Below are 23,941 nucleotides of genomic sequence, written 5' to 3'. Positions count from 1 at the left end.
TAGAGAAGAGGTAAACCAAATCTAAGGCCACCGGGTTAAAGCAGCAGCAGTGGGCTGCAGATGACGTTGCAGGGAGACACAGCATCCTGCAAACCTTTCCTGAGTGCAGCCCGCTCCCCCGTAAGAGCCGGCTGCCGGTCACCGCGTCGCTCCCCTGCTCGCTGCCGAGGGTGGTGCGTGTGCGTTCACAAGGTCAGCAGCTGCCTCCAGAGTGAAGCAATAGGAAGATGCTGCCTCGGTACTGTTTGTTTTTGTCGCTGCCTTTCACACGCTCCGTTTCTGTTCTTTATTACGTCCCCCTCTCGGTTACTCTCTTGCTACCAGCCACTCGTGACCAGCTGTGGACCTCGAGGGAAAACCATCTAGATGCAGGCAAACAGGAAACGTGTGGACTGATGGAGCCTTCACAGTTTAACTCATCACAGTGTGTTTTCGTGAGACTCAGTAATAGGAGCCACAGCTAACGCCGGCACTGCATTATAACCAGTTTTGTTTAGTTTTGAAGTCTTCAGTGTTTGTTGTAACCCTTTTTAGATGCTCTTTGCTAACACAGATGCAATCACTTCTCTTTGAGCATTCTCGCAAAGACCGTAGCCAGAAACTAACACTTCCCATTTGCACTGAAGCATTGTATTGTTTTCCTTCAGAATTGTGTCTTAAAATTAATTTACTGCATGGACAGCCATTCTTGTGGCCATCTTTACTGTGGAAAAGCTGTTACATCTAGCCACAATGCCATAACCTAACTGTGGCACCCAGCAAGGCTGCAGAGCTGTCCCAGACCCCCAGCTCAGCACTGGAGTACTAGTATCAGGCAAAGCTAACAGTTTCAAAACTGTTGTAGACATGGTAAACCAAGACAAGATTTCGTCGTCGTCGTTGTTAAATAATGCTGTGGCATACCAAGAGAAACTAAGTCAAAGACGCGCTTTTCCACTAATGCCCTTTTATTTGTTTCTGTAACATCTGTTCTGTTAGGAAACGCTAGAGCCAAAAGCAAAGCTTCTCTTCAGAAGGAAAATAAGCCACCAGCAAAGCAAATTGTTTGATTTAAAAATACAGTATGATAATCTTTAAGGAGCATTAAAACTATTTCCCACTGTATTTCAGCCACAGCTCCTACTCTGATGACTAATGCTTTTTTAAAGCCTAGAATGCATCTACTGACAAGATACAAATTTACAACATGTTTCAAGGAGTTCTTAGTATGTTAGTGAGATCTGCACCAAAATATTTGTACAAATGTTTAGCCAGTCTGAGATGGCAGCAATACGGATGCCTTCGCTGCAGGATGGTGCCTCTCTGGCCTACCTGTTGCTGTACCAGAGGCCTTACTCTTCTGATCAAGTCGTGCTTGCTTGTGCTGGCAACATTTGCACTGTGCTTTTAAAGACTTGCGGTTCTCATCACTGTCTATATCAACAGCTGTGATTGCAGCAGGATAAAAAGGTGAGTGTGCCCATACTGGTAATCCTGACTCCTGGGATAAGGCATCATTTATGGAAATTTAGTTGCTGGTACCTTATAAAAAGGCAGCAAAGAGCTTAAACATAATTTGTATAATTTTATTAAATTTAAATAAAATATCACATGTATAAAGAAACCACATGTATAAAGAATTGGTTTTATAAAGTATTCAAATGCATTATGTTTTTCAGTGTGTTCAATTAATTTACTCTGCACTTTTGCCATTTGTCTCTATTGCACAACAAATATTTAGAGAGGAAAAAAAAATCTTCAGCTACCAAGAAGCAAACATGGAAAACTGTTCCCTACTTGGAAGAAACCACCTTCAGTTCTTTGTTACAGCTCTCTGTGCTGGGCAAGAAAAAAGTAGCCAAGGAGCAGAAATAGTGAAGAACAGAAGGAAAGAGTTGTGGCAAGGTCTGGCAGTTGTTTTACATCATTCCATTTGGAAGAGGTGGCCCTGATAGGTGGTTCCTTGGATGTGTGTGAAAACCACTGTGAAAAGTGCTTTCAAAATTTAAAGCTGTTAATTCATTTATGGAAAGCCACTGTCTCGAGACTCACTATATTTATTAACATGAGAAGACAGACCCTGGAAAAGTTAATTTCAAAATTTCAAAATAAGATTGCTTAACACTGGCTATTTTCAGATTAATAAGGAAATGTTCTTGGGAAAAATATACCAGTTCATACGGTTAGTCAGACAGACGAGCACTAGAGAAGGCCTGATTCTTCAGCAGGGCATCTGCTGACTATTCCACTGAAAGTAGATTCTGCTGAGGATACCAGTGAGTGCTGACTGTTTGGGGCAGGCTACCTCTTTCTATTGATCCCCTGGCTATATCTGATCTCTCACAGTTGACTGCAGTAGACATCTCTAGTGAGTCTATGGCAACATGTCTACAACAAGACACTGACTCTGAGGATGAAGGCATTTTTTTCTAGCCCTTGATGCCATGAAGCAGCAATTTGAGGCTTGTGCTCTGGTATCTTCTAATTAGGAAACAAGAGCATAAGCCTGTAATAAATGAACCAGGTGACAGTGTGGGGTGTTGGAAATCATAGCTTTTCTCTTTAGGTATTTAGGACAGAATTCACCAGCATAAAGTCTGTGCATTCTCCCAGGCCTTGAAGGCCAAGTACTGCAGAAGGTTTGTGCAGGGAACTTCACCCCTGGAAAAAGCAGCAAAAATCTGTCTTGCGTTTAATCCCAAGTTTAGTTTCTAATGGAAACCCAGTGAGTGTGGCATAACACCTGACTTTTCAGGGAAGGACCACATACTTACACATGCAAAGAGAATTCAAAGCCTATGGGCTATTTTTAATAGCTTTGGCACTCAGCAGGATGAACCCTGCAGCCTTGGCATAGCATCTCACAATACGGTACAATTCAGCAGCTTTCTCTTCATGGCTCATATAAATCTGGTTTGTTTTAACTAGTAAGTCAGCTATAAAGCTACATAAAAACATCAAACAGGCCTACATCTAAAATCTTGAGTTTAGAATTAAGTAGTCATTTAACAACCACCAGCCGTATGTACAAAGATAACTGGTGGTAAATTTGGTTTTTTTAAACTCAAATCAGGAAACAATAAAAGCATTAATTTGAAAAATGTAAACTAACTTATTGTTTCCTCTAACTGCATACACTGCCTTCCAAAATTCTCTGAGACAGAATGAATGAACAGGCAAACAAAAACCTCTCTAACCATTAGGTGTTGTGGAATGTGTTACTTAATACAATAATATAGAGAATCCTTTAACCAAAGAAAGCAACTAAAGCTAAATGGGGCTTTTAGCAATAAATGCTCACTGCAGGAAAAGATCACTCTTTTAGGATTGCTCTGTTGCTTACAGCTACAGAAGAACTTAGTTTTCTTCATCAGAAGAGAGACCTTCAATTTCATCTCTGTCTCCTCCAATTGCCATCCAGAATGCTTTGGCCACCTAAAGACCAGGTAAAAGAGAGAAAAAAAAAAATCCCCTCAAATGATGGAAGATTTTGCATTTACCATCTGAAAAACAGAAACCGAGCAGCAGCAGCAAAATCTAGCAACCATGTTTCTAGCTAAAGTGCTAATCTCTCTCCAAGGCTAAGAAATTTCAACAACAGAGAGGCAATAATTTAGAAGGCTTCAGAAGTCATGGGAGGCATATGTGATACAAAACTTATGCTAATTAAGGCCTGATCGAATTTGCCCCAAAATCAAAGTTTTCCATTGACTTAAGTGAGAGTTGGCCTACACCCTCAGTGATCACAGAGCCTTCGTTTCTGAAATACTGAAAAGGTAAAGCCCTTTCCAGTTTTGCAGAATTCCAGTTTGGTTATTCAGTTGTTGGGAGATACAATGCAGTCTTCCTAGGACTGTGTGATTTGTTCTTACTACTTTTAGTATATAAGCCCTACTATAAAGAGAGGTAACTGCTGCTCAGAAAGGAAAACCCCATAAAACTGGAGTTCATTTTTTAATAATTTCAATGCCAATTTCTAACCTTACCTTTTCTGCATGTAGTTTTCTCTGCTCATGAGGCAATGTTGCTGCTTTATCTGTGGAAAAGAACATGACTTTAGGCTGTCACCCTCAAAAGTGAGAGAGAGAGAAATGCATATTGCAGCTGTGTTCTGGGGACCACCAAGAAACTAGTAGACGATCATAAATAAGGCAACTTATTTAGCGAGGACTGTTGTAATTCCCAAAAACCAGAGTCAATGCTTCTGAGCACTCTGGATTTCATCTCACACATTTGTAACTGCCCATTAAACTGCAAGATTGGCAAGCAGTTGCAGAGCTAAAAAAAAGTCTTGTTATAGGTTTGTTTATAGACCATGGTAGACTAACACAGTGTGACAGCAGTCAGCAGAGCAATATCTACTTCTTTCAAGAGCTTTCTCAAGATGAAGAACAAATTAATGAAAAGATCAGCTACTCTACAAAAGCTCAGACAGCAGAACAGGAATTTGTACAGCCTTCCCAACTGACACACTGGCTGTCATGACTTGGAACGATTAGAACAGGGGATACGTTTAGTACCTCTCCCCCAGGTACAGTACCTTTCATTTCTTTCAGCTTTGAAAACAGCCTTTCAAAGTTCTCCAGGTCACCTTCTCCTGTGGTTAGGCTGGCTAACTCTTGAATATCCATATCTAACATGGGATCTGGAATAAATGCATTCAGAGTGATTTAAGGCAGACTGTTCTGGTTTGTCAGCAGGTTTGAAAATCAATCTTCTGATAAAAACAGGTAGTATTTTAACAAGATCCCACATATAATATGAGGGAAAGAAACCTTTAATTTAACACTTGTTCAGACAGACAACTCAGTGCAGCATTACAGCGTTACCTAATTTTGATCTGTCACACTGCAAAACTGTTTATGGATTCATCCAATATTTAAGAGGTTTCTTGTTCATCACAAAATGATCTGTCTAGGAACAGCCACAGACTATAAAATTTAAGGAGTAATGAGACTATGCTTAGACCACAACTAACAACTCCTAACCTTTAAGAAGATCTCCATATACAACTTGTAAGAAAGTCCCATCTCCTGGAACTGTGCAATTATTTAAGGACCTCTAGCTTAAAAGCCCTGGATCTCTTAGGACTGACCCATGCAGAATGTGCTTCATTTGCCTCCTGCTGAATAAGCTTGTAGGCATCATGTTGTACTGATTTTTATCCACAACTATAAAACTTAAAGTTTTACTCTTAGGTTGATGTTTCTCTGCATAAACAATCCATGAATAAGATTCCACAAAACCAGACATGCGTCCTATTGGCAGTACTGCAAGACCGAATCCCTACCTTAACTCCAGGAGCTCTGTCCTTTCCAAAGTTGGGCCCATTCCCTCAGGAAGGGGAACACCTTTGACTAAAGGATTAGCCTCTACTGGAAGTGGCAACACCTTCACCTTCGTGCTGTACACTTCACAGAGAGAGAGAGAGCACGCGAAAGCCAGGGGCTTTCTGTGACCATCCCAGCAAGGGGTGCCTGCTCCAACATAAATCCTCAACAAAGTGCAACTCTATTTGCATTATCCTGAATATATAATTTTTTTCTTGCTGTAAAGCATAAATTTGCAAATGAAATCTAAGGCCCTATACTGAAGCTATATCAGGGACTGAAGTATATTAACCTTCCCAATCAAGATTCTGTTCTAAACAGGCTATTAATAAGAGAGGAAATGACTTATCTGTTATTCAAATTCCTGAAAGAGATATTTTTTGACTTGGACTCCTACTCTGGGTATTATCCTTGGGACTTATCCATCCCAAAAGCAGGAATCAATCACTGCAGTTATCTTTAGAGAAGTACCATTATAAATAGAGGCTTTCTGGCATTTCTCACTTTGTGGCCTGAGGATTGAAAGGTATGGAGAAAGTCATATGGCTAATAGCTCTCTTTTCCACAAGTACCATCTCGGGGAATTCTTACCTTCCTCACGATACTCCCCAACATGCCTGCCAAGCAGAGAACGAGCTTACCTACAATGCTGTCAATCTGTAGGTTGTTTGTGCTAGCTGCATCTTCTCTGTTGTCTAAATGGGATTCTTCTCTGTCTGCTGACGGTGGATTGGACTGTCAGGAAGCAAAGAGATATTACTGTACTTAAAAAGCCTCACTGGTAAATCAGGTGATTCCTGTTTTAACATTAAAATCCTACTCTTTATCTTAAATTGAAAGTTACTTACTGCAAAACGTGTACCACATGTATCACTGAAAACCCACGCACTTTTGCAACACTGTGTAGCTACTGCGTAAAGGGTTTTCCTCTGTTAGGTTGTTTGTAGTAATTTTTTAAACAAACCTTTTAAATGATAGTTTTTGTTTTGCACAAAATACAGCTCTTGGGTATTAATGAGAAACAATATCTTGAATGGAGCGTCTTATAATCGCTTGGCTCCAGTGGGTTTTCTGAGATAAAGCATTCACACGGTGCTGGAATGTGTTCAGTCAACACCCAACAGCTTTCCACACTGAGGACACAACCGAGCATCACCAGGTAAAATGATGGAGCTCTGAGGCAGTGACCTGAGGGGGAGAGAGCTCCCAGCCACGAGATGACAGCCCCTGCGAACAACTGTCTCAGGAGGGCTTTCAAGAAAAGTGCAGACAATGATTTTTTCAGGCTTCATAAACGTTTCCTTCAAAATACATTCTGCCAGGTTGTGAAGTGTCCCTTGAGAAAGGAGCCAAAAAAAGGAAGGACCTCCCACCACCCCCACACCAGGTGTGACAACAGAAAAGAGCAACATGAGAAACAGTGCATCAACAAAGAACAAGAAATAGGAATTACTGTTTACTTCTGTATTTTGGCTCTCTTCTGACCCAACGCCACAGTTTGCACCTGCTAATGTACTGAGAAGGCCGAAGCCCTGGGTCCTGTCTGAAGACAAAACAGCTGTCAGTTTGACAGAAGATGCAATACTATTTGAAACACTTACAACTGACTGGATGGGATACAGAGTATTCTGGGGAAGACAGATACACACACCACCCTATAAAACTGTATCAGTGCACTTGAAAATACATTGTAAGCAAAACTTTTCATATTCTCTAATCTTATTAAAGGTATGTTAACAATATTTACTGCTAAATTCCTCAACCAACAGAGAATAGATATGTGAGCCACAAGAGATGTGTGAGTTTACTTGTGGATAAATACAGGAAATGCAACAAGTGCCTTGGCTTATACACAGATCTTCTAACTAGGTAAGCAATGTAGTAATGTCAAAAGCAAATGTTAAATGTCTAATACAGTATCCAGCCATCAAATTCAATGTTTCTTCAAACTACAAGGTGCTTTGGGCTTTCCACAGTCCTTAACCTGCTGTGCATTTTAACAGTATTTTAAAATCCAACCTAAAAAAATGTGAATACAAAACTAAAACTAAAAAAAAAATATCATTTTTCATTTATGATGACAGATGTAGCAAAGTATTTTAAAATTATTAACTGTATTTTTAAAACTTTACTTTAAAGTAAGAATATGTGTAACAAGCTATATTGGGGGGGTGGGGTTTTTTTGTTTTTTTTGTTTTTTTTGCCAAGCCATATTTTCTGCTGGCCTTGCATTGAATAGTAAACGTTCACAGTTACACAGGAGACTCAGGAGATTTTTTCCCCAAAATATTAATATTGTAGTCAACTAAAAAGAAGTAATGTTGTTAAACTACAAATAGCCAGGAAACAATGACTTGTGCCAGAGGAAAGATTAATTTTACTTTTTTTTAAAAAAAGAATCTGTTCTAAATTAACATTACAGTAATGACTAAGCTCTAGACTCAAATGTTGAGATGATGTAATTTTTATACACTGTCCAAATTTACTTGCAGTTTACACAAAATTTCATTTTGGAGCGTTGAATGTGTAACTAAAACCATCAGCTAGCTAGAAAACATGTAAACCTGGTGAAATTAGAGAATTACAAAGAAGACCTCATTTCCTGCTCCACAATCTTCCCTGCATGCGCAGGCTAATGTGCGTGTCCTGCCCAGTCCTCGTCCCCTCCTCATCCCCCCACCCCAGCAAGCGCCGGCTTTTGACAGGTATTTGCTGCAATTGGCTCTGTTCTGTAGTGTTTTACTGCTTTAACAGCTCACTAGCCAAAGGCTTGGGAAGAAGTGACTCAGTCCGGCCAGCTGAAGCACCTTCAAAATGTTCGGTTGCAAGGAACGCGAGCGCCTGTGAAGTGTGCCATCTAAACTACCAGGCGGGTGAGGGATAAAGCATTGGGACCCACAGCCCCAAAGTGCCTTCCACAAGCTTCAGCAGGCTGAGCAGAGAGCTGTCTGCAGGGAACCAGTAAAGATCAACATTTGGCCAATTTCTGAGTCATCTGAAGCTCGACTGGACATTGCGGAGCAGAACGTACTTGAGAGAGAACATTCCTACATTGGCAGAGGGGTGGATGAAGTGACCTAATCGTGTACCGCTCTCAGAGCTGCGCTGACAGTTCGGGCTGCACAGCAAAACGACAGCGGCCCCATTCCCCCCACCACGCACATAACCCCAGCCAGTGCAACTAGAAAATATTGTCCTCGTTCGAAAGTACTGCAAGCTACAGCCGAGATCTCTGAAAAGCAGCTATTTGTTTCTGGATCTGTGGCTAGGGAGGTGGCAGGCACAGCACTTGGTTGCAGTCACACCCTTGAAAAAGTCTTCCTATAAACTCATTTTATTAGATGTAAAAGTTATTTCAACTTCTGGGTGCAATTCAGGAAGTGGGTGATGCCTTACACAGTGTTCTTACAGAACCAAAGCCAAAAATTAGCTCACTCAAATTATTGTAATAGTTGGTGGCTCCATTATGATGGAGCTGATATATTTTCACAAGTGCCACTTAGCAATAGCTGCAGAGCTCTGCTAAACTGTGCTCAGAGAATGGCTTAGAGATATATGTTCATATATGCCCAGTTCATGGCAAAATGCTTTACACTGTCTTTAGGTATTATTCTTCCCTATTCTGTCTGCAGCTGACATGTGCTGATCCTGACTTTCAAACAAAATTGGAATTAAAAAGTTGAAACTCATAGTTTGTTTAAACAACGAGGTTTAGATTGTGTCTCTAAATCAGGCTAATTCTTTGGAAAGGGAGTCATGCTAATGACTGCCCCCACCCGAGACAACCAGCTTCAGCTGGGATCACTGAAGCAAGTATTTAAGCAGGAAAGTGGCCAGGCAGCCTCTTTCAGAGAACAGTAACTTGTTTCTCCTCTTGCCACCTAGGTGAACTAGCTTTGATCTCAGCAGGAAAGCTAAGAATAACAGTACTGCACTGGCTTTTTTATGTGTGTGCACATGGCAAGGTGGTTAACTGAAGAACTACTTGTGCTCCTCTGCTTAAGGAGAAGAAAGCACCTAATTCCCAGAGTGGAGGGAGCTCTGAGACCTGGAGAACAACAACTTTATCCCAACTACAAAAAGGAATTGCTCTCTGGAGACTCTTGGGTAAGGCTGCTTATTTTTCTTTTGTAAGAGGCTTTTTTTTTTCCCCCTCAAAAAAATAGATCAAGCAGACAATACTGCTTTATTTACTCATTCGTAAAGCATGTGGTATCATGTGATGTAAAAATGGTTACAATTCAGCCATGTTATATTTAATACCTCTTTTTCATGCCCTAGCATAAGAATAAACATAATTAACTGTTAAAAGAACTAAAAGGTCAGGAATTTTCTTAATAGCTGTGTGGAAAACCTGTGTCACAGCTTCAGAAATTTTCTTTTTTTATTTCTTATTTTTAAGGTAGTACACTTTAAAATAATATGGACTTAATGCCCATACTTGAAAAAAATCATTCCTACTCTGTCTATTAACTTAAGGTTTCATACAAACAGGCAGCTGAAGTAAGGCAATGCTGTAAGACTGGCTTTCTGGATGACTATGCTGGAGTGCTACAAGCCTTTAGTATTAGGCAAATATCTTGTACTTTGTATGAAAGATCTTCACATAAAGCATGACTGCATGGTTTCTAAATGGCCAGTGGTTATAGGCAACTCAGTAAAAAAGCTAAAGTCTTACTGACACGGCAGCCAGTTCTCAGGATCAGGAGGAAGTTAAAAACAGAAGATGTGTTTCAGGTTGTAATAAGTTGCATTTTAGTTAAAATGAACTCAACTATTTTCCTTTGAAAGCAGAGTCAAATTGCAACAACGTCCAAATATAGCTCACTTCCTGAGGGGTTTGTAGTAACATACACCAATGCTATGTGGTTTCTGTACTGTGGAGATGCAAAATCTGGATTCTCAAGGAGTCTGACCTTTACAGAATACACTAATGATGCACAGGAATTTCCCCCTGTGAAGAACTGAACATGTGACTAAGTTCTGTTCTTCTGTAATGCGGCATCTGTCAAATGCAGGAAATGGGCTGTCAAGAAAACTGTTCTTGCACTAGTGAGATAACTTTACACCACCTCAAATGGCTACCTATTTCCCTACAATGGTTATATTTAATTAGAACCTTCCTTAACCTCATCCTGATGCAGTATGAGAAATGCTCAAAAGGCTAGCTTTAAAAAAAAAAAAAAAAAAATTACCAGTTTAGTAGTACTCAGTTCTGCTGGATCCCAAGAACCATTCTGTAGTTAAAGGAACTAGGAAAAACCTTGCAACACTTGAAAATGTGGCACAGTTAAAGGATGCAGGAAGGAAAAAGCCACCACAGAAAAAAAGGACAGCAGGGAGCAGATGGACATTAGGAGAGGTTGCTAGTGGGATAAGACTTTGTGCAATAAGTAATGGAAGGCCAAACATTCCACAAGTTTCATTTTCCTACATTTCCTGCAACAGCCTGTGTAATTAGAAAAGCAATTAAAGGTCTGAAAGCAAACTACAGTAACCTACACTTACGAGAACTCTGGGCTAGCCATAGCACTTCCTTTTCTAATGAATCTAGTCCTACACTGATTTTTTCCAAAATTCTGACTCTATCTGATAATCAAGTACCTGCAGGTAACTGGGTTGCCTATTTCTGTACTATTTTAAAAAAAATTACATGGTCTCCATTTACTCAAGTGGGATTTTCTGTAGGGAAGGCAATCAGTCTGCACTTGCAATGCAGTTAAAGTCCTTCAGTAGAAATTTGAGATCATTTCTTTGGTGAGTCTTGTCCCTGCGTCTGCAATTCTCATCACTGTTTCAAAACACTTCCCAAAATCTCTAACAAATTTGGAATTATGCACAATTCAGTAAAGTATGTTGTAGAAGAGATAGGTTTGTTAGAGCTTTTAGACCAGGCTGATAATGACAGGCTATTTGCTGTTAGTCTTGGTTGAACAAGCTTTCATTTCTCACTGAAATTTGAAGAGAGTTAGAGGAATACTTAATTCAGGTTACTTGTAGAGAGCAAGTCAAAGTACAGAGGCTTGTGAACAGATACTGACGTGGGATTAAACTTCGCTCATTGCCTCTAAGTTTCTCTGTGCATCAAGGGACAATAAAAGCAACACCTGGAAAGCCTACCATTCCATGAAAAAGGTTGTTCCCCTGTGAAGGGTGCTCTAATTCTCTGTATGTTGATGCAGTGGCACTAGTATTGTACGTGCTCAATTCAAACTTTTGCTAAAACTACTAAGCCCTGTAAGCATTCTCCAGAATTCAAGTTTCTCACAGAAGAAACCTGCATTACATACCGCTCTTCATGACTACATTGGACCACACATTGGCATTCAAGGCTTGTACAATTCGTTTCACTCCTGTGGATTCTGGAAAGTCATCTAAACCAAAAGAAAAAGACCATTTCACTCCTAAGAAACAAAACCATTACATATTTGAAAGTAAGGTGTGTGTCTGAATGGCTGTCCTATTTTATAGGACAATGGCTATAAAAGACTTCTCCTGTAAGGAAAGACTGACTTCTTGCCTTTGCTTTATAATAGGCCAAACAAATCCATATAACACATCACTACTTAGATTTAGGCTTCCAGGTATTATGAACTATGAGCAGTCTTGACTGTAGAGAGATCTAAATTCTGAGTAAGGTTTTGTTCAATATTTATCATTAGAAGTGTTTAGAATTGCTATGTTGATAAATAACATGCAAGTAATTTAAAGAGTAACAGACAAGTTTTAAATTGCTGTTAAAAGCAAGCTACCTTTCAATCTCAAAATCTTTCAGAATTCTGTACATGATAAAAATAGATGCTGATATTACTTATCCTTACTTTGGTAAGTAAAGAACAAGGCATAGATGCATGGCTTGTTGACCATTTTTTACTCCTATTGCACTACTAAAAGCTGTCAGATGTGTTAAAGAAGGAGTAACACCTAAAAATGAAAAGGATCACTCTAAAGCTATCTCCACAAAATCTAACTTCAGATGTTCCAGCAATCCTATAAATTAAAATAATTTGAAAGATTAGGGAAAGCATTATTCTGAGTTAACTTATTTACTGAATGGATCTGACAACCCTTTGTAGATACAAAGTCAGTTTTCCCATTTCCTCAGCTTAGTCAGCTTCCCATGTTTGTGCAGGTCTCCCAAAGCAATAGGGAAGAAAAACCCTTCGGATGGGAAAATGTGATTGCTTAAAAATCACGCACTTGTAGGATGACTCAGGGACAGGTGTAGTATTGAAACTGACTTTAAAAATGAATTTAAAGCTACCTATGACCCCTTAGATCAAATACAAAACCAAGCAGCAGCAGCATGGAGGACTAAGCATCAGAGCCATTGTCAGTGTTCAGTTAAGAACTCATTTGCAGTATACAAAACAAGTGACTGATAGTGTAGTCATAGGAAGAGCTCCAGTTCATTTGTGATGAGCTGCCAGAAATGTTGTCATTTTTAAACACATTTTGGCCCACTGTATTTACTGCATCTGTTTTATCATCTTTTGTAAGCAAATCATAGAACACATTTACAGGGTAAACATGTTACTCACTGGAATGTGTATCCTCTGATGTATGAGTCACAGTGAATCAATTATGTTAAAAGTCCAGGAGAAAACATATATATTACTACTCCAAAGACCAACATCCTGAGTGATTATTAATATTCCCATTACTTAGTTATCTGCATGGTAAACAGCTTTTCCTTTAGAACTATTCAATAGAAAGATAAGTTGACTTTAATGTTACTAATGTTTTCTTTAAAACCACTTCAGCATTCAGACTTCAGGCTAAGAGGTATTAATTTCCTATTTTTCTTGTTTCTATAAATAAGTACATGTATGTCTCCCTGTGCATCTAACAATGTGCCAAAATGGAATGCATCCAAAAGACATGGAGGGGTTCCTACCTACTCAAGAGGCAATTTTAATCGAGGCCTTTAGACTAAATTATTTTTAGTGACAGCTATGTACTTAGTGAATGTATAATAGGGTAAATGTTAGTGAGTAATTCCCCTCAAGCCTGGAAATGGAGTTGCTTATCTATTTTTGGTCCTGTAGGGGAAGATGTAAAGACTTTGTATTGCTGAAACAAGGAGATAAGACTGATGCTGATAAGGCTGTCAGGAAGTGCACAGTCACTTTTTAAGAGTGGAACATCACACATCACACTACTGACTTTGCTTTATGGGTTTTTTCAAGTCATAAACATATGGTCAGGCAAGTGATTTTGAAACTGGCTTATTTCCTGTGTAACAGTGCATGCACTTTTAAAATGTTTTTAACCATCTCCCCTTTTCAGCCTATTAAGTCACCTTTTGACTTAATGTCTATCATCTTTTGGTATGTACAAGTTTTCAAAGTTTGATTTAGAAAAGCCAGAAAGAATTTTCCCACCCTTGTCCACTTATCTGGTTCTTGTTTATATTCAATTTTGAAATCAACCTAAAAATGCTTTTTAGACATCAATACAGTCCTAGGATTAATGCCAGAAGAGGGAGCAGATATTATTTTTCTGTAGGTACTACATAAACAGCAGCTGTATTTGGGAGGAGACAAATGGAATGTCTTGGAGGAAATAACCTCCTCCTCCTGACCTTTTAAAGCTTAGACTAAGCTTCACCAACTGGGAGCATTCCGTGCAGTAATCGTGCAGCACAGAAATAGTTATGCCCCTTGCAATTGTTGCAAAGATATTTTGGTGTGGTTTTTTATTCTAAAAACTAAAACAGAAGTACTGATCTTACCATCTTCATCAGGCAGTTCCTCAGGGCTAAGTTCTACCAGTTCAAAGCCATGTTTGATGCACCATTCTTGAGCTTGCTGTCTATTAACACCTACAGTTGGGAAACAAAAAAAAAAAAAAAAACACCTTCTAAACATACACATTTGAAACTAATACCAGCAGTTGAATCTTTAGCTACATTTTATCCCCTCCAACTTGCTTGCTTGCTCTGGATTGTAGGTGGGGGGGGAAAGCATAGACTGGTTGGCCTGGGTCCTCTATTCACTTCGAAATTGATTCTGAAAGCCCCTGATTTAATCTCATCCTTTGCATCAGTGTTTTTAAATAGACTGACTTTGCAGTGCATGCTCAGTGGGAAATAAGTGCCACAGTGAAGATTTCTATTACTCTGGGCTTGAATCTGAAATATGTTAGAGTATTGTATAATGCCAATCTAGAATCAAAGCGAGCATGTAGACTTATGCCCAAATGATTGAAAAGGATGAGCATACTTTCCACTGTATTTAAACAAGTCATCCTCTCCCTTCACTGGAGAAGTTCATGCACATTCAGTAATATGACTGCATTGATAGTAACCTTGCAGTGCACATTGATATACCGGGAATGGGATACACAGAACTCACTTTAAGCAAGCATGTAAAATCCTGGTTCAGTTTTAACAACAACTAGCTAAAGATTCCTCATTCCAGTCATCTGGGTAACCTGGCTTTTCTCTATTGAATCTCAAGCCCTTTCTTACCTAGACACTTTAAGAAATGATTGTGCTAATTTAACCAGAAAATGAATTATTATACAAGATGAATAACTTTGTTAGCTTGGGACTCCATTGGGTGTCATACCATTTTCAGATACTCTGTCACAGACCAGGATCATGACTTCTGGTAACCATTCCTCTGTTAGGGGAAGCCATTCAGAGACACTGTCAAGCCCAGATTTCTAAAGGAGAGAGGAAAAAAAAATTCTTTAGAATACATCCTCAAATACTTTACAAATTTTAAACAACTTTAAAAGCATTAATAGTGTTATAATAAAACCAATGAAGAAACAAAAAACAAAAGGTTACAGATCTAGTTGTTACTTTAACTTGGCTAGGCTGCATATTAAGCATGTTTAAGATATGTCTGTGTTAACCAGAGAAGTTGACTTGCATACAACTTATTACCTTTCAGACACGTTAGTCCTACTCCTTTGGACCCTCCCTTCATGTTTGATATTAATGATACAATCCTAATTTAGATTAGGAAAGACTTAATGTTAAACACTACTATTTCATCTTAAGCCAATCTTAGGTTTAGTGTTCAGCTATCTTATCTTCCACACTAAAGTGCATGTTATGAGGGTTGGTGAACCACTCTGGTTGCTCTGGTTTATTCTGAGACAGTCCTGAGATGCCTGGTTAAAGGTACCTTTGCAGAATGTGCAGTATATGTCCCTTCTCATCTGTGGTGCAAAACAGTTCCCTATCATTTAGAATAGTTTTTTAATTTGTTGTCTCAGTCTTTCTGGCTTTTGCTAAAGCATTCATAAATTCTACTAAGCTGACAGCAGTGAAAACAATCTCAGGTAAGAGGATAGCACTGAATCTTGCATTTATCTCTGACTCTTGGCTATTCTAAACAAGCTTTTCTGAGCTAGCATCCACTAGAAGTAAAGCTGGAGGTGGTGGGCTGGAGAAGGATTTGCTGAACTTAATGGCATATTTGCATTCTGAAAAGCCTCTGTTTTAGCTGTAGTAAGATAGCAAGAGGGAAGGAAATTTCTTTGCTGCCACTGTCAGTAGGCATAATTTAACATTCATCTAACACCAATTAATAGATCTGCCTAATAGAAATGAGGGCCACAGGGCAAAGAGAATATACGTTATGGCTATCACAGTGATATCTGTACCATATAGTTATGGCTAAAGCAAAGCAAGGAAGCAGAAGAGTCTTACTATTGTGCTGTCGAAGTAAACCACAAATGCTTGCACAGATTCAGCAATCTCTCCTGTAACAAGAAATGTGCTTGGTACCACACAGAGGTGAATATTTGCAGAATAATATTTATTATCTATTGTCCAGGGGTAAAAATTCACTCCGCCACTTGTAGATGCATCCACAGTAAGGTCATCTTTTCCAGTGATACCTATATAAAAGAAAATAAATGAGATGATAAAACCAGCATCAAGAAAATCATTTAGAAAAGCTTGGTATATTGCCAGTGCAGAGCCATCTTTATTTAGTATAATAAAATAAGCATTTAAGATCTTTAAAAACTCAAAGCCAATTTGTTACCTTATCCCAGATACTTTTTTTAACTGATTTGTTACTTGCTCCTAGAGCGTATTATTCTATCTGAGATGATTTCTAGGTTTCAAAATAAAATATCTTGCAAAAGCTTTTTAAAAAGCAAGCCTTTTCTTGGAAATGCCTTTAGAGTGCTAGCTTCAAACTCAGTACCTGTAAGTAGGATGTAGACAGAACATCTAGACTTCATGACAGCAGAAGCAGAACTTGCATGTTTATTCAGATGTTTGGAGAAAAAAAAACTGTGACCAAAACACCATAAGATAACTAATGAGAAAACAGACCAAGTACTGAAACTTAGGTGTAATTCTCATTAAATTCCACGTAGGTGTTTAACAATTAAAATCCAAAACAGCACTTTCATATTATAACTCTAAACATTACCCTTCATGTGCCTGTAACAACCTTAGCAGAATGCTCTCTCATAGCATGACAGCCACCTGCTGGAGTTGAATTATAGTTAATAGCAGAGCATCCCATATATACCTCACTGGTACAGGCAGAACATCTTCCAGCTGGGCAAACTCACGGACATTTCTCAACATAGTAGGTAAATTTAATATAAAATTGACTGAGTCCCCTAGAATTTCCTTGGGCATCAGAAGAGTTCAAAAAAAAAAAAGAAATATGTGGCTTGTCAAGTATTTTAAGGACCAGATTTTAAAGGTTTTTGGACACAACTCCTGCAGACATCAGAACAGGCTGTTCCCCAAATTATCTGAACTTTAATTTGAAATGCTCTGTATCTTATATATAAAAAGGCAGGAATATTTATTTGCCAAGATTGTCATAAAAAGGTTCAATGATTTTTGCAACTAACTGCAACATCTGGGAAATATAGCTGGTGAATGAGCTAAAGCACACAAGGCAGCACGAAGGAAAGCTCTAAATACAAATAATTACATGCAGCAGTGAGGAGGAAGGTGCAGGGATCTGAGGCCAAATTTGACCCTGGTAACACAGAAACTAACTTGGAAAGGAATCTCCTATCTGCATTTTATCTAAAAGCAGACAATTCTACATATATTTTCTGTTCCAGTTTAAGAAAGCGTTGACAAATTTGGTTTTCTTCCAAGTTTGGATGATGTGAGTTTTCTGTTCAGTGTAATTGGGGTCTTCACTCAGAAGCCAGTCTGTGTGATAAGACTATCCATGCCATGTGGGGGGGAAAAAAGCGGTTGAGGTAACACCAGACAGACCTAGACTCTGAACTTTCCACTCTTACAGCACTAGCTCACAAACTCATGTTCATATAAAAATGCAGGAGACTACCAATACATCTAACCAGAATCAGTAGCCTTGAGAGCTTTTTCATTCTTACGCTGCTTTTTAAATCATGCTTAAGCAACATGCACCATTCTTAGCAGCCCATGAAAGCTGTTTTCCCATGCTTATCTCATAAGAAGTTCTACATGTGGATCTCTGCTTGCCCTGCAGCACTTGATAGTGATACTGCGGTCACTTTGCAGCAGATACCTCTGTCCTGTTTGCAGGAGCTGATGTTATGCTTGAAATGAAGCAACACTACTGCACCCATTTGCCCGGGTTGCTTGCCAGCTAGTTTTAAACCCGAGCTTTTCAATTTGGCTTACACAGATCTACTTTGCAAAGCAGTAGATTTCTGATAAACTGAGCAGCTGATAAAACAGATCAAAGGATAACATTGTCTCCTTTCAAAATCTATAGCTTTAACGCAAATATTCTATCAGAATTCTAACATGGGCATTTTGGCAGATGACAAGTTACTTGTTTTTCCTGCTGTAACAGGAGTTTTAAGAATGATTGGTTATTCTAAGCATAGCAATTAACTGTTCTAATTTAGTTTGATATCTTTGGTAAACAATTAGGATCACATTTAATAGGCACCAATTGCTACTAGACTAGGAGTTTATTTTAAATTGATAATATGGCCAATGGAGGTAGCTTTCATTCTGCTTAAATGTAATAAAATTGACAAAACTCCAGCAACTGAGAGGTAACTAGTTAGACAAACAGACAATTTCATTGTGCATGTTTAAAACACAAGGATATCGCTTCTTCCCAGAAATTGGGGGTTGCAGCAGATGATCTCCAGAGGCCCCTTGCAACCCCAGCTATGCTGCACACTATTCAGCGAAGGATCTGGAGCCTAGCGTTTCGCATCTGGGCACAGTGTTAGCTTTCTGGCCTAGAAACCAGATGTTTTGTTTGGAGGTTTTAAATGCCACATAGACTATGCCATAATCCCCCTTAACAAGTGTTGTGACAGTTAAAAACGAATTAAAAATCATTCTGAGTTACAGAATTGCAAGCCAATGCCAGAAGAAGCTGTAACTTTACAGGAGCCCCTTTATATTTATGCCAACTTAAGTGTAACTTATTAGTAGAAGTGACTTATTTTTGTTTCCATTTTGCTACTTAAATAGCAAATAAAGTCTCAGTTCTCACTTCTGTCAGCTTCTCCCCCTGTTTGATACTTCAGAGGTATAACCATGTCCCTGACAGTCTGCCACAGAAATTATTTGAAGTCACAAAATCGGCAGAAGGATGTAGGAAGAAAACCAAAGGGAGGAAAACAGGATGAGGAAAGGAACTCTGTTTAAAAGTCATTTCAGTAAAGCTAGCCACTGCAGCAAGAATATAAAAGGCAAGAACTGTTTATCGAAAGCAGATATGAGACCACACCTGCTTCATAAGTGATGTCTTTTCTTTCAAAGAGTTCATGGACAAATTTAGGCCTCGAAGTACTGCAGTCCTAGAAGCATTAGTGCATGTTCCATCCCTGATTAAATGCTGCGGTTCCCATATGTTAAGCACTCTCTCATCCTGCTCTGCTTCTGATTATTTTTCACTTGAGATTTTGCCAATTCCCTGTGAAATTTCCCTTCCAGGAAAAAATGTCTGTTGAGAGGACTGCAGGAGCTCTTTGAAAGGATTCAAACTTACTATGCCTTAGACTGCATATGTGTTTGCAACAAATTACTGCAAAACAGCCTTATTACTCATGGCAGGAGAACTAAATGCAGTCTAGCTATCTTGTCAATGTTTTGCTTCTCTTCCATGGAAGTTGTTTACTAGACTGATTAGATTTTGGTCTCTTTTCATAAACAAGCAGAGGCTACAAAACACTGTACAGTGCAATCGGGCAAACTGAGTTGCCCAGGATATATTCCAGAGTACTACTATTTTTAAGGATTACATATGCCATCTTGGGATTCCAGGAGTTTCTTTCCAAGAGGGTTTATAATCTAATGCAACAAATAAATTCAGTCAGAATAGTTTCTTACATAATTTTAGAGAATATTCATCAAAATAAGTTTTTGTTGGATACAGAATAAACTTCCAGAAAACTGGAGATGGCAAAAAGGTAGCTTGTTAAACTTATATCTAGTGAGTTACTCATTTTTAATTTAAGCTTCCCAGCCATTGAAAGTGTCAGTGGTTTGCCATCCAAAGAGCTTGAAAACCCAACTGAGTCATTCTTTGACCACAACAGTGGGCAGGCCTTCTGGGCTGACTTCATTAGCTTGCTTTTTCATTGCAAAGAAGCAGCTTGCTTGGACAACAGGAATGCAAGCAGACTCCAAATGATCAGTATGAAAGAGTACTAAAAACATACATGGAAAAGATCATGCTACAGAATAATATTGTTTAGTGTCATTCAAAAATACTGACTTAGAGTTCAAGTTTCTCTAAGAAATACTGCAACTAATAATACTGGGCTTTTATTATGCTGAAATAAGTTATTTGAACTCTTAATCTTATTTGCAATGGCTGAATACTAATCAAGGCATAGCACATTTCAGTGTCCTACACTTGTACATGAAAGCTCTTTTGCAGAGAAACAGAAGCTTCCTCAGCTACAGTGATTTATTGTAGCCTGGGGACCAAACAGACCCACTGTCCAAGCTTGCGCCTGTGCCACCCTCCCACTGTTACCTCCTGCAAATGTTGGCATTGTTCACCTATGCCACCTCCAAAGCCAACTTTGTTCCAGGCAGTCATTCACAGGCTTCTGATTTTCAGCAAACTGATTAATCATGTGGGGTCTTTGTTTAACTTGTTTTAATAAATAGCACAATTCTGACCAATTTGGAATTCACTCTGAGAAGTGAATTTCAGCTACCTGTTTATTCACATAAACAAACTTATTCAATTTTATTGATTTTACTTTTTGCAGTACAGAGGCTTAATATTTTGTAAGTGCAAGGCAACAAATGCTCTTTTGAAAGGACAACTAGAGACCAAAAACAACTTTTCTGAAAAGAGTTGAAAAATAATCCAAGAACCAGATGCAGATTTCTCACCTCTTCTTGCTGCAATGTTCCCTTTTCTCCAACACCCAACTCACATTTAAGTACTTCTGCTACATTGTTTACTGCCACTGGACTAGTAATGGTTTTTTAGAATCATTAAAACACCTCTTTGTTGCAGATATTTTTTTCCAAAGAGATTAAAGTATTGAATACTTTTTTCTATTGTTTTTCAGATTTAATACTAAGAGCATAATGCAGTTCTTTACTGTGCCCCAAAAGACCCCAGATCCTCTGAGCTGGCAGGTACACGGAGCAGTTCAGTTCTCGCTTTCTGTGCCTTGAGAGCCACCTGGTGGAACGCAAGGTAAGGAATACTCCTGCAAATCACCCCAGGAGAAAAGAACACTTCAGAAATACAGGTTCAACTCGCATGTTTTGCTGGGAAGGAGGAGGGGAGCAGTGAACGATCAAAAATGCCAAAGTAGTGGAAGATCACATCAATTATGAATTTGTGCATTTATCAGCCAGCACTTGTAAATACTGGCTAAAACAAGTATCTTATTTGGATCTCGATTTGTGATAAACATACCTAAGAGAAAAAGGGTCAGTTTTGTCCCGTGCACTTTATACTAGATTCATTTTGCTACAACATCTAATGCAGTAAAGCAGTCAGGATAGCCCACAGCAACTTAAAAGAATAAAAACATCTAGCAAATGTACCATAATATTCTTCCCATCCCCAATCCATTTCCTACTCTATAGGATGAAAACATTGTGGGAAAGAGTCTTCTAATGACCCTGGAAACTTCTGGGAGGTCACAGGAGAAGTTCTCATATATCTCCTAACAGTAAACACTCTTGGCAGCTTCCTTCTACTGATACAGAACAGGTTTGCTGGAAAAAAGCAAATATCAGTAGTGAAAGCAAGTAGCACAGTGACAAAAGCAGTGGTAAAAGAGATGAGGTCTTTGTTTCATGTTTCTGATAGACTCAAAACCCACAATTGCTATATAGATCTCAAGCAATACAGCATTTTATAGCATATTTCAACCATAAATGGTGCATATAAAATGTTGTACTGCCTCAGAGGTGCTGATACAAGGTCTTGTTGGCAGAAGAAAATGGCACTTAGCTGAAAATATGAAAACAGTGCCTTTAAACTGGTGCAACATTTTCAGGCTGTTAAAGCACAAGCTTAAAATATTCTACCAGTGTTTTGCCTCAACCCACTAAAACCCTTCAGTCTGGTCAGCTGTAGCCAGCCACCACAACCCTGTCCTTCTACGTAGGTTTCCAACTGCTTGTTTCATTTACACTCCTAGATCAGATGCAATTTCACTTGCTATGCAAAGCAGAAATTTAAAATTCTTATTGCTTTTATTTTCAGTATGTGATGTTATCTTTCCAAGAGAAATGCCACCTTTTGTGAAGCAACCCAACCTGAGCAGGCAAAGATAACCTGCAAGATTCCACTTTGGTACTGGAAAACAGTGGAAGCCTAGCCATTTCCCAGTGAGTACTACCTAAGCTGAGATTTTAAAGTAGCATTTCTATCAAGCTTTTTGCTCACTTGTATTTTCACTTAATTTCTCTGAGAAAAATAATCAATTTATTGGAACCTTGTACAATTCCTTCCAATTTCCTATACCTTTCTTACCAGCAAGCAATAACCAAAATTAAGTTCTTACAGAAATTTACTATTCTTTGTTATGATCTCCTTAAGTGACTTCAGGGTCAACCTACCTGCTTTGACAGCAGACCTGTACTGTCATTCTTGTTACAAAACGTGGTTTTATAAGATGGACTGAGTCAAACCCTTGGGTCAGCTCCATACTTTATCAGGCTCTTGCATAAGATCTAACTCACTGAAACAGCAAAACACAAATCCAGAAAGAAAAAATGAAAGCCATAGATAATTCTATCTGCTGGATTAGCAAGTTAACCCCTTTTCTAGAAGCATCCAACAAGCTTTTCACCAGAGATGGTGAAAATGGTTGGAACTGTGCAGATGGGAAGGGGACCAGACCTCCCACTTCCAGCATCCACAAAACCATTAGATTGACTCAGATGCCCAAGGAACTGTAGCATCATCAAAGCATTGACATTTGGAATTACTAACATGTATAACTTAACATTAATGCTAGTATGCATATCAAACTGTTCATGACAGCTTCTTAAGAAGCAAGGCTGCACTAAAAAGCCACTGTGGCAAAAAACACTAAGATCTAAACAACAGTTTCTTCCGGAGATCCCCCCGACTCTAGAAATACTGAAATTTCACTAAAGCTTTCCCTACTATCAGATCTTATGCCTTGCATTTTTCAAGCCATAAAAAGAGGTGTTGGGTCCCAAGAAAACTTCTGACAGAATGCTATATATCCTATATGGAGCAAGTGCAATTTAAAGTTTTGTTGACAGTTTCAGAAGGGGAGAATTTTTGTTTAACTTTCCCATTCCTGTGCTTCTGAATTGTGACAGTGGTCAAATGCATCAAAATGTGCCATAGTGAAGCATGAGCTCAGACTCAAGATTTTTAGAAATTTATCCTAGTCCTGAAGGTCCAGGATTTTGTTTGCTTCATAAATGGGGGGGGGGGGGGGGAAATCACAGGGCCAATATTTAGTCTGCTTCTGTCCTTCCCTTGCCTCTATTCCTGTGCCCCTTGATTCGATCTAGCAAGCCACTTGAACCACTCGGTTGTCCTAGCGAAATACCAAATACCGAAATACCGTGCTCTAGCCAAATTGTTATTTATTAATGTACGGCAATTTTTGTTTTACAGCTATTATTGTGCTCAACCTCAAGGCAACTCAAACGATGTGGCATGGCTGTGGCGGATGACAGTTTGTTCCCTCAGGCAGGACCTGTCGAGGGGCCAACAGGTAACACCACACTTTTGGCTGCGTGGAGCTTCCTCTTTTGCTTTTTTGTTTGTTTTTTGTTTGTTTTCCCTGTCGGTTGCAGCTGCCCCCTGGTCCCGGAGCGCGCAAATCCCCCAAACCCCAACGTTTACACCCGGTTTTAAAGCAACAAGGAGGCCCCGAGCTCCCTCCGGGAGGGGAGGCGTTGAGAAGCGGCGCCTGAGGCAGGGCCGGCCCCGAGCCCAGGGCGCGGCGCGGGGCCCGGCCGCCGCGCGGGGGACTCACGTTTGACGAGCTCCTCGCCCGCGAAGCCGGCGGCGCAGCTGGCCACCAGCGCGTAGGGCCCCGCCGCCGCCATCGCGCCCGCCGCCGCCTCGCCCCTTCCGGCCGCCGGCCTGTACCACGCGGCTCCGGGGTGGGGTGCGGCGGAGCGCGGAGGGACGGCGATCGGGCAGCGGGACAGCCGGCCCCGTGGTGGCGCAGCGGAGCGGGGCATCGCCAAGGGAGGAGGCCTGTGG

At 39.6% G+C, this 23,941-nt stretch overlaps 1 protein-coding gene across 1 annotated transcript; it reads right to left on the bottom strand.

Moving 5' to 3' along the window:
- Positions 1-1,551: 1,551 nt before the first annotated feature.
- AAGAB (alpha and gamma adaptin binding protein) lies at positions 1,552-23,934 on the bottom strand. The gene is made up of 10 exons (XM_064517852.1): positions 23,709-23,934; positions 15,976-16,166; positions 14,882-14,978; positions 14,044-14,133; positions 11,600-11,683; positions 6,770-6,852; positions 5,951-6,044; positions 4,520-4,624; positions 3,966-4,015; positions 1,552-3,414 (listed from the first exon to the last, which is right to left on the bottom strand). The coding sequence occupies exons 1-10, from the start codon at positions 23,917-23,919 to the stop codon at positions 3,337-3,339; spliced, it is 1,083 nt and encodes a 360-aa protein (XP_064373922.1). The 5' UTR covers positions 23,920-23,934; the 3' UTR covers positions 1,552-3,336.
- Positions 23,935-23,941: the final 7 nt, after the last annotated feature.

Source organism: Dromaius novaehollandiae, chromosome 10, assembly GCF_036370855.1.
Source record: "Dromaius novaehollandiae isolate bDroNov1 chromosome 10, bDroNov1.hap1, whole genome shotgun sequence".
NCBI lineage: Eukaryota > Metazoa > Chordata > Aves > Casuariiformes > Dromaiidae > Dromaius > Dromaius novaehollandiae.
The sequence above is the reverse complement of the archived record's forward strand: the minus strand, read 5'-3'. Positions and strand labels throughout refer to the sequence as shown.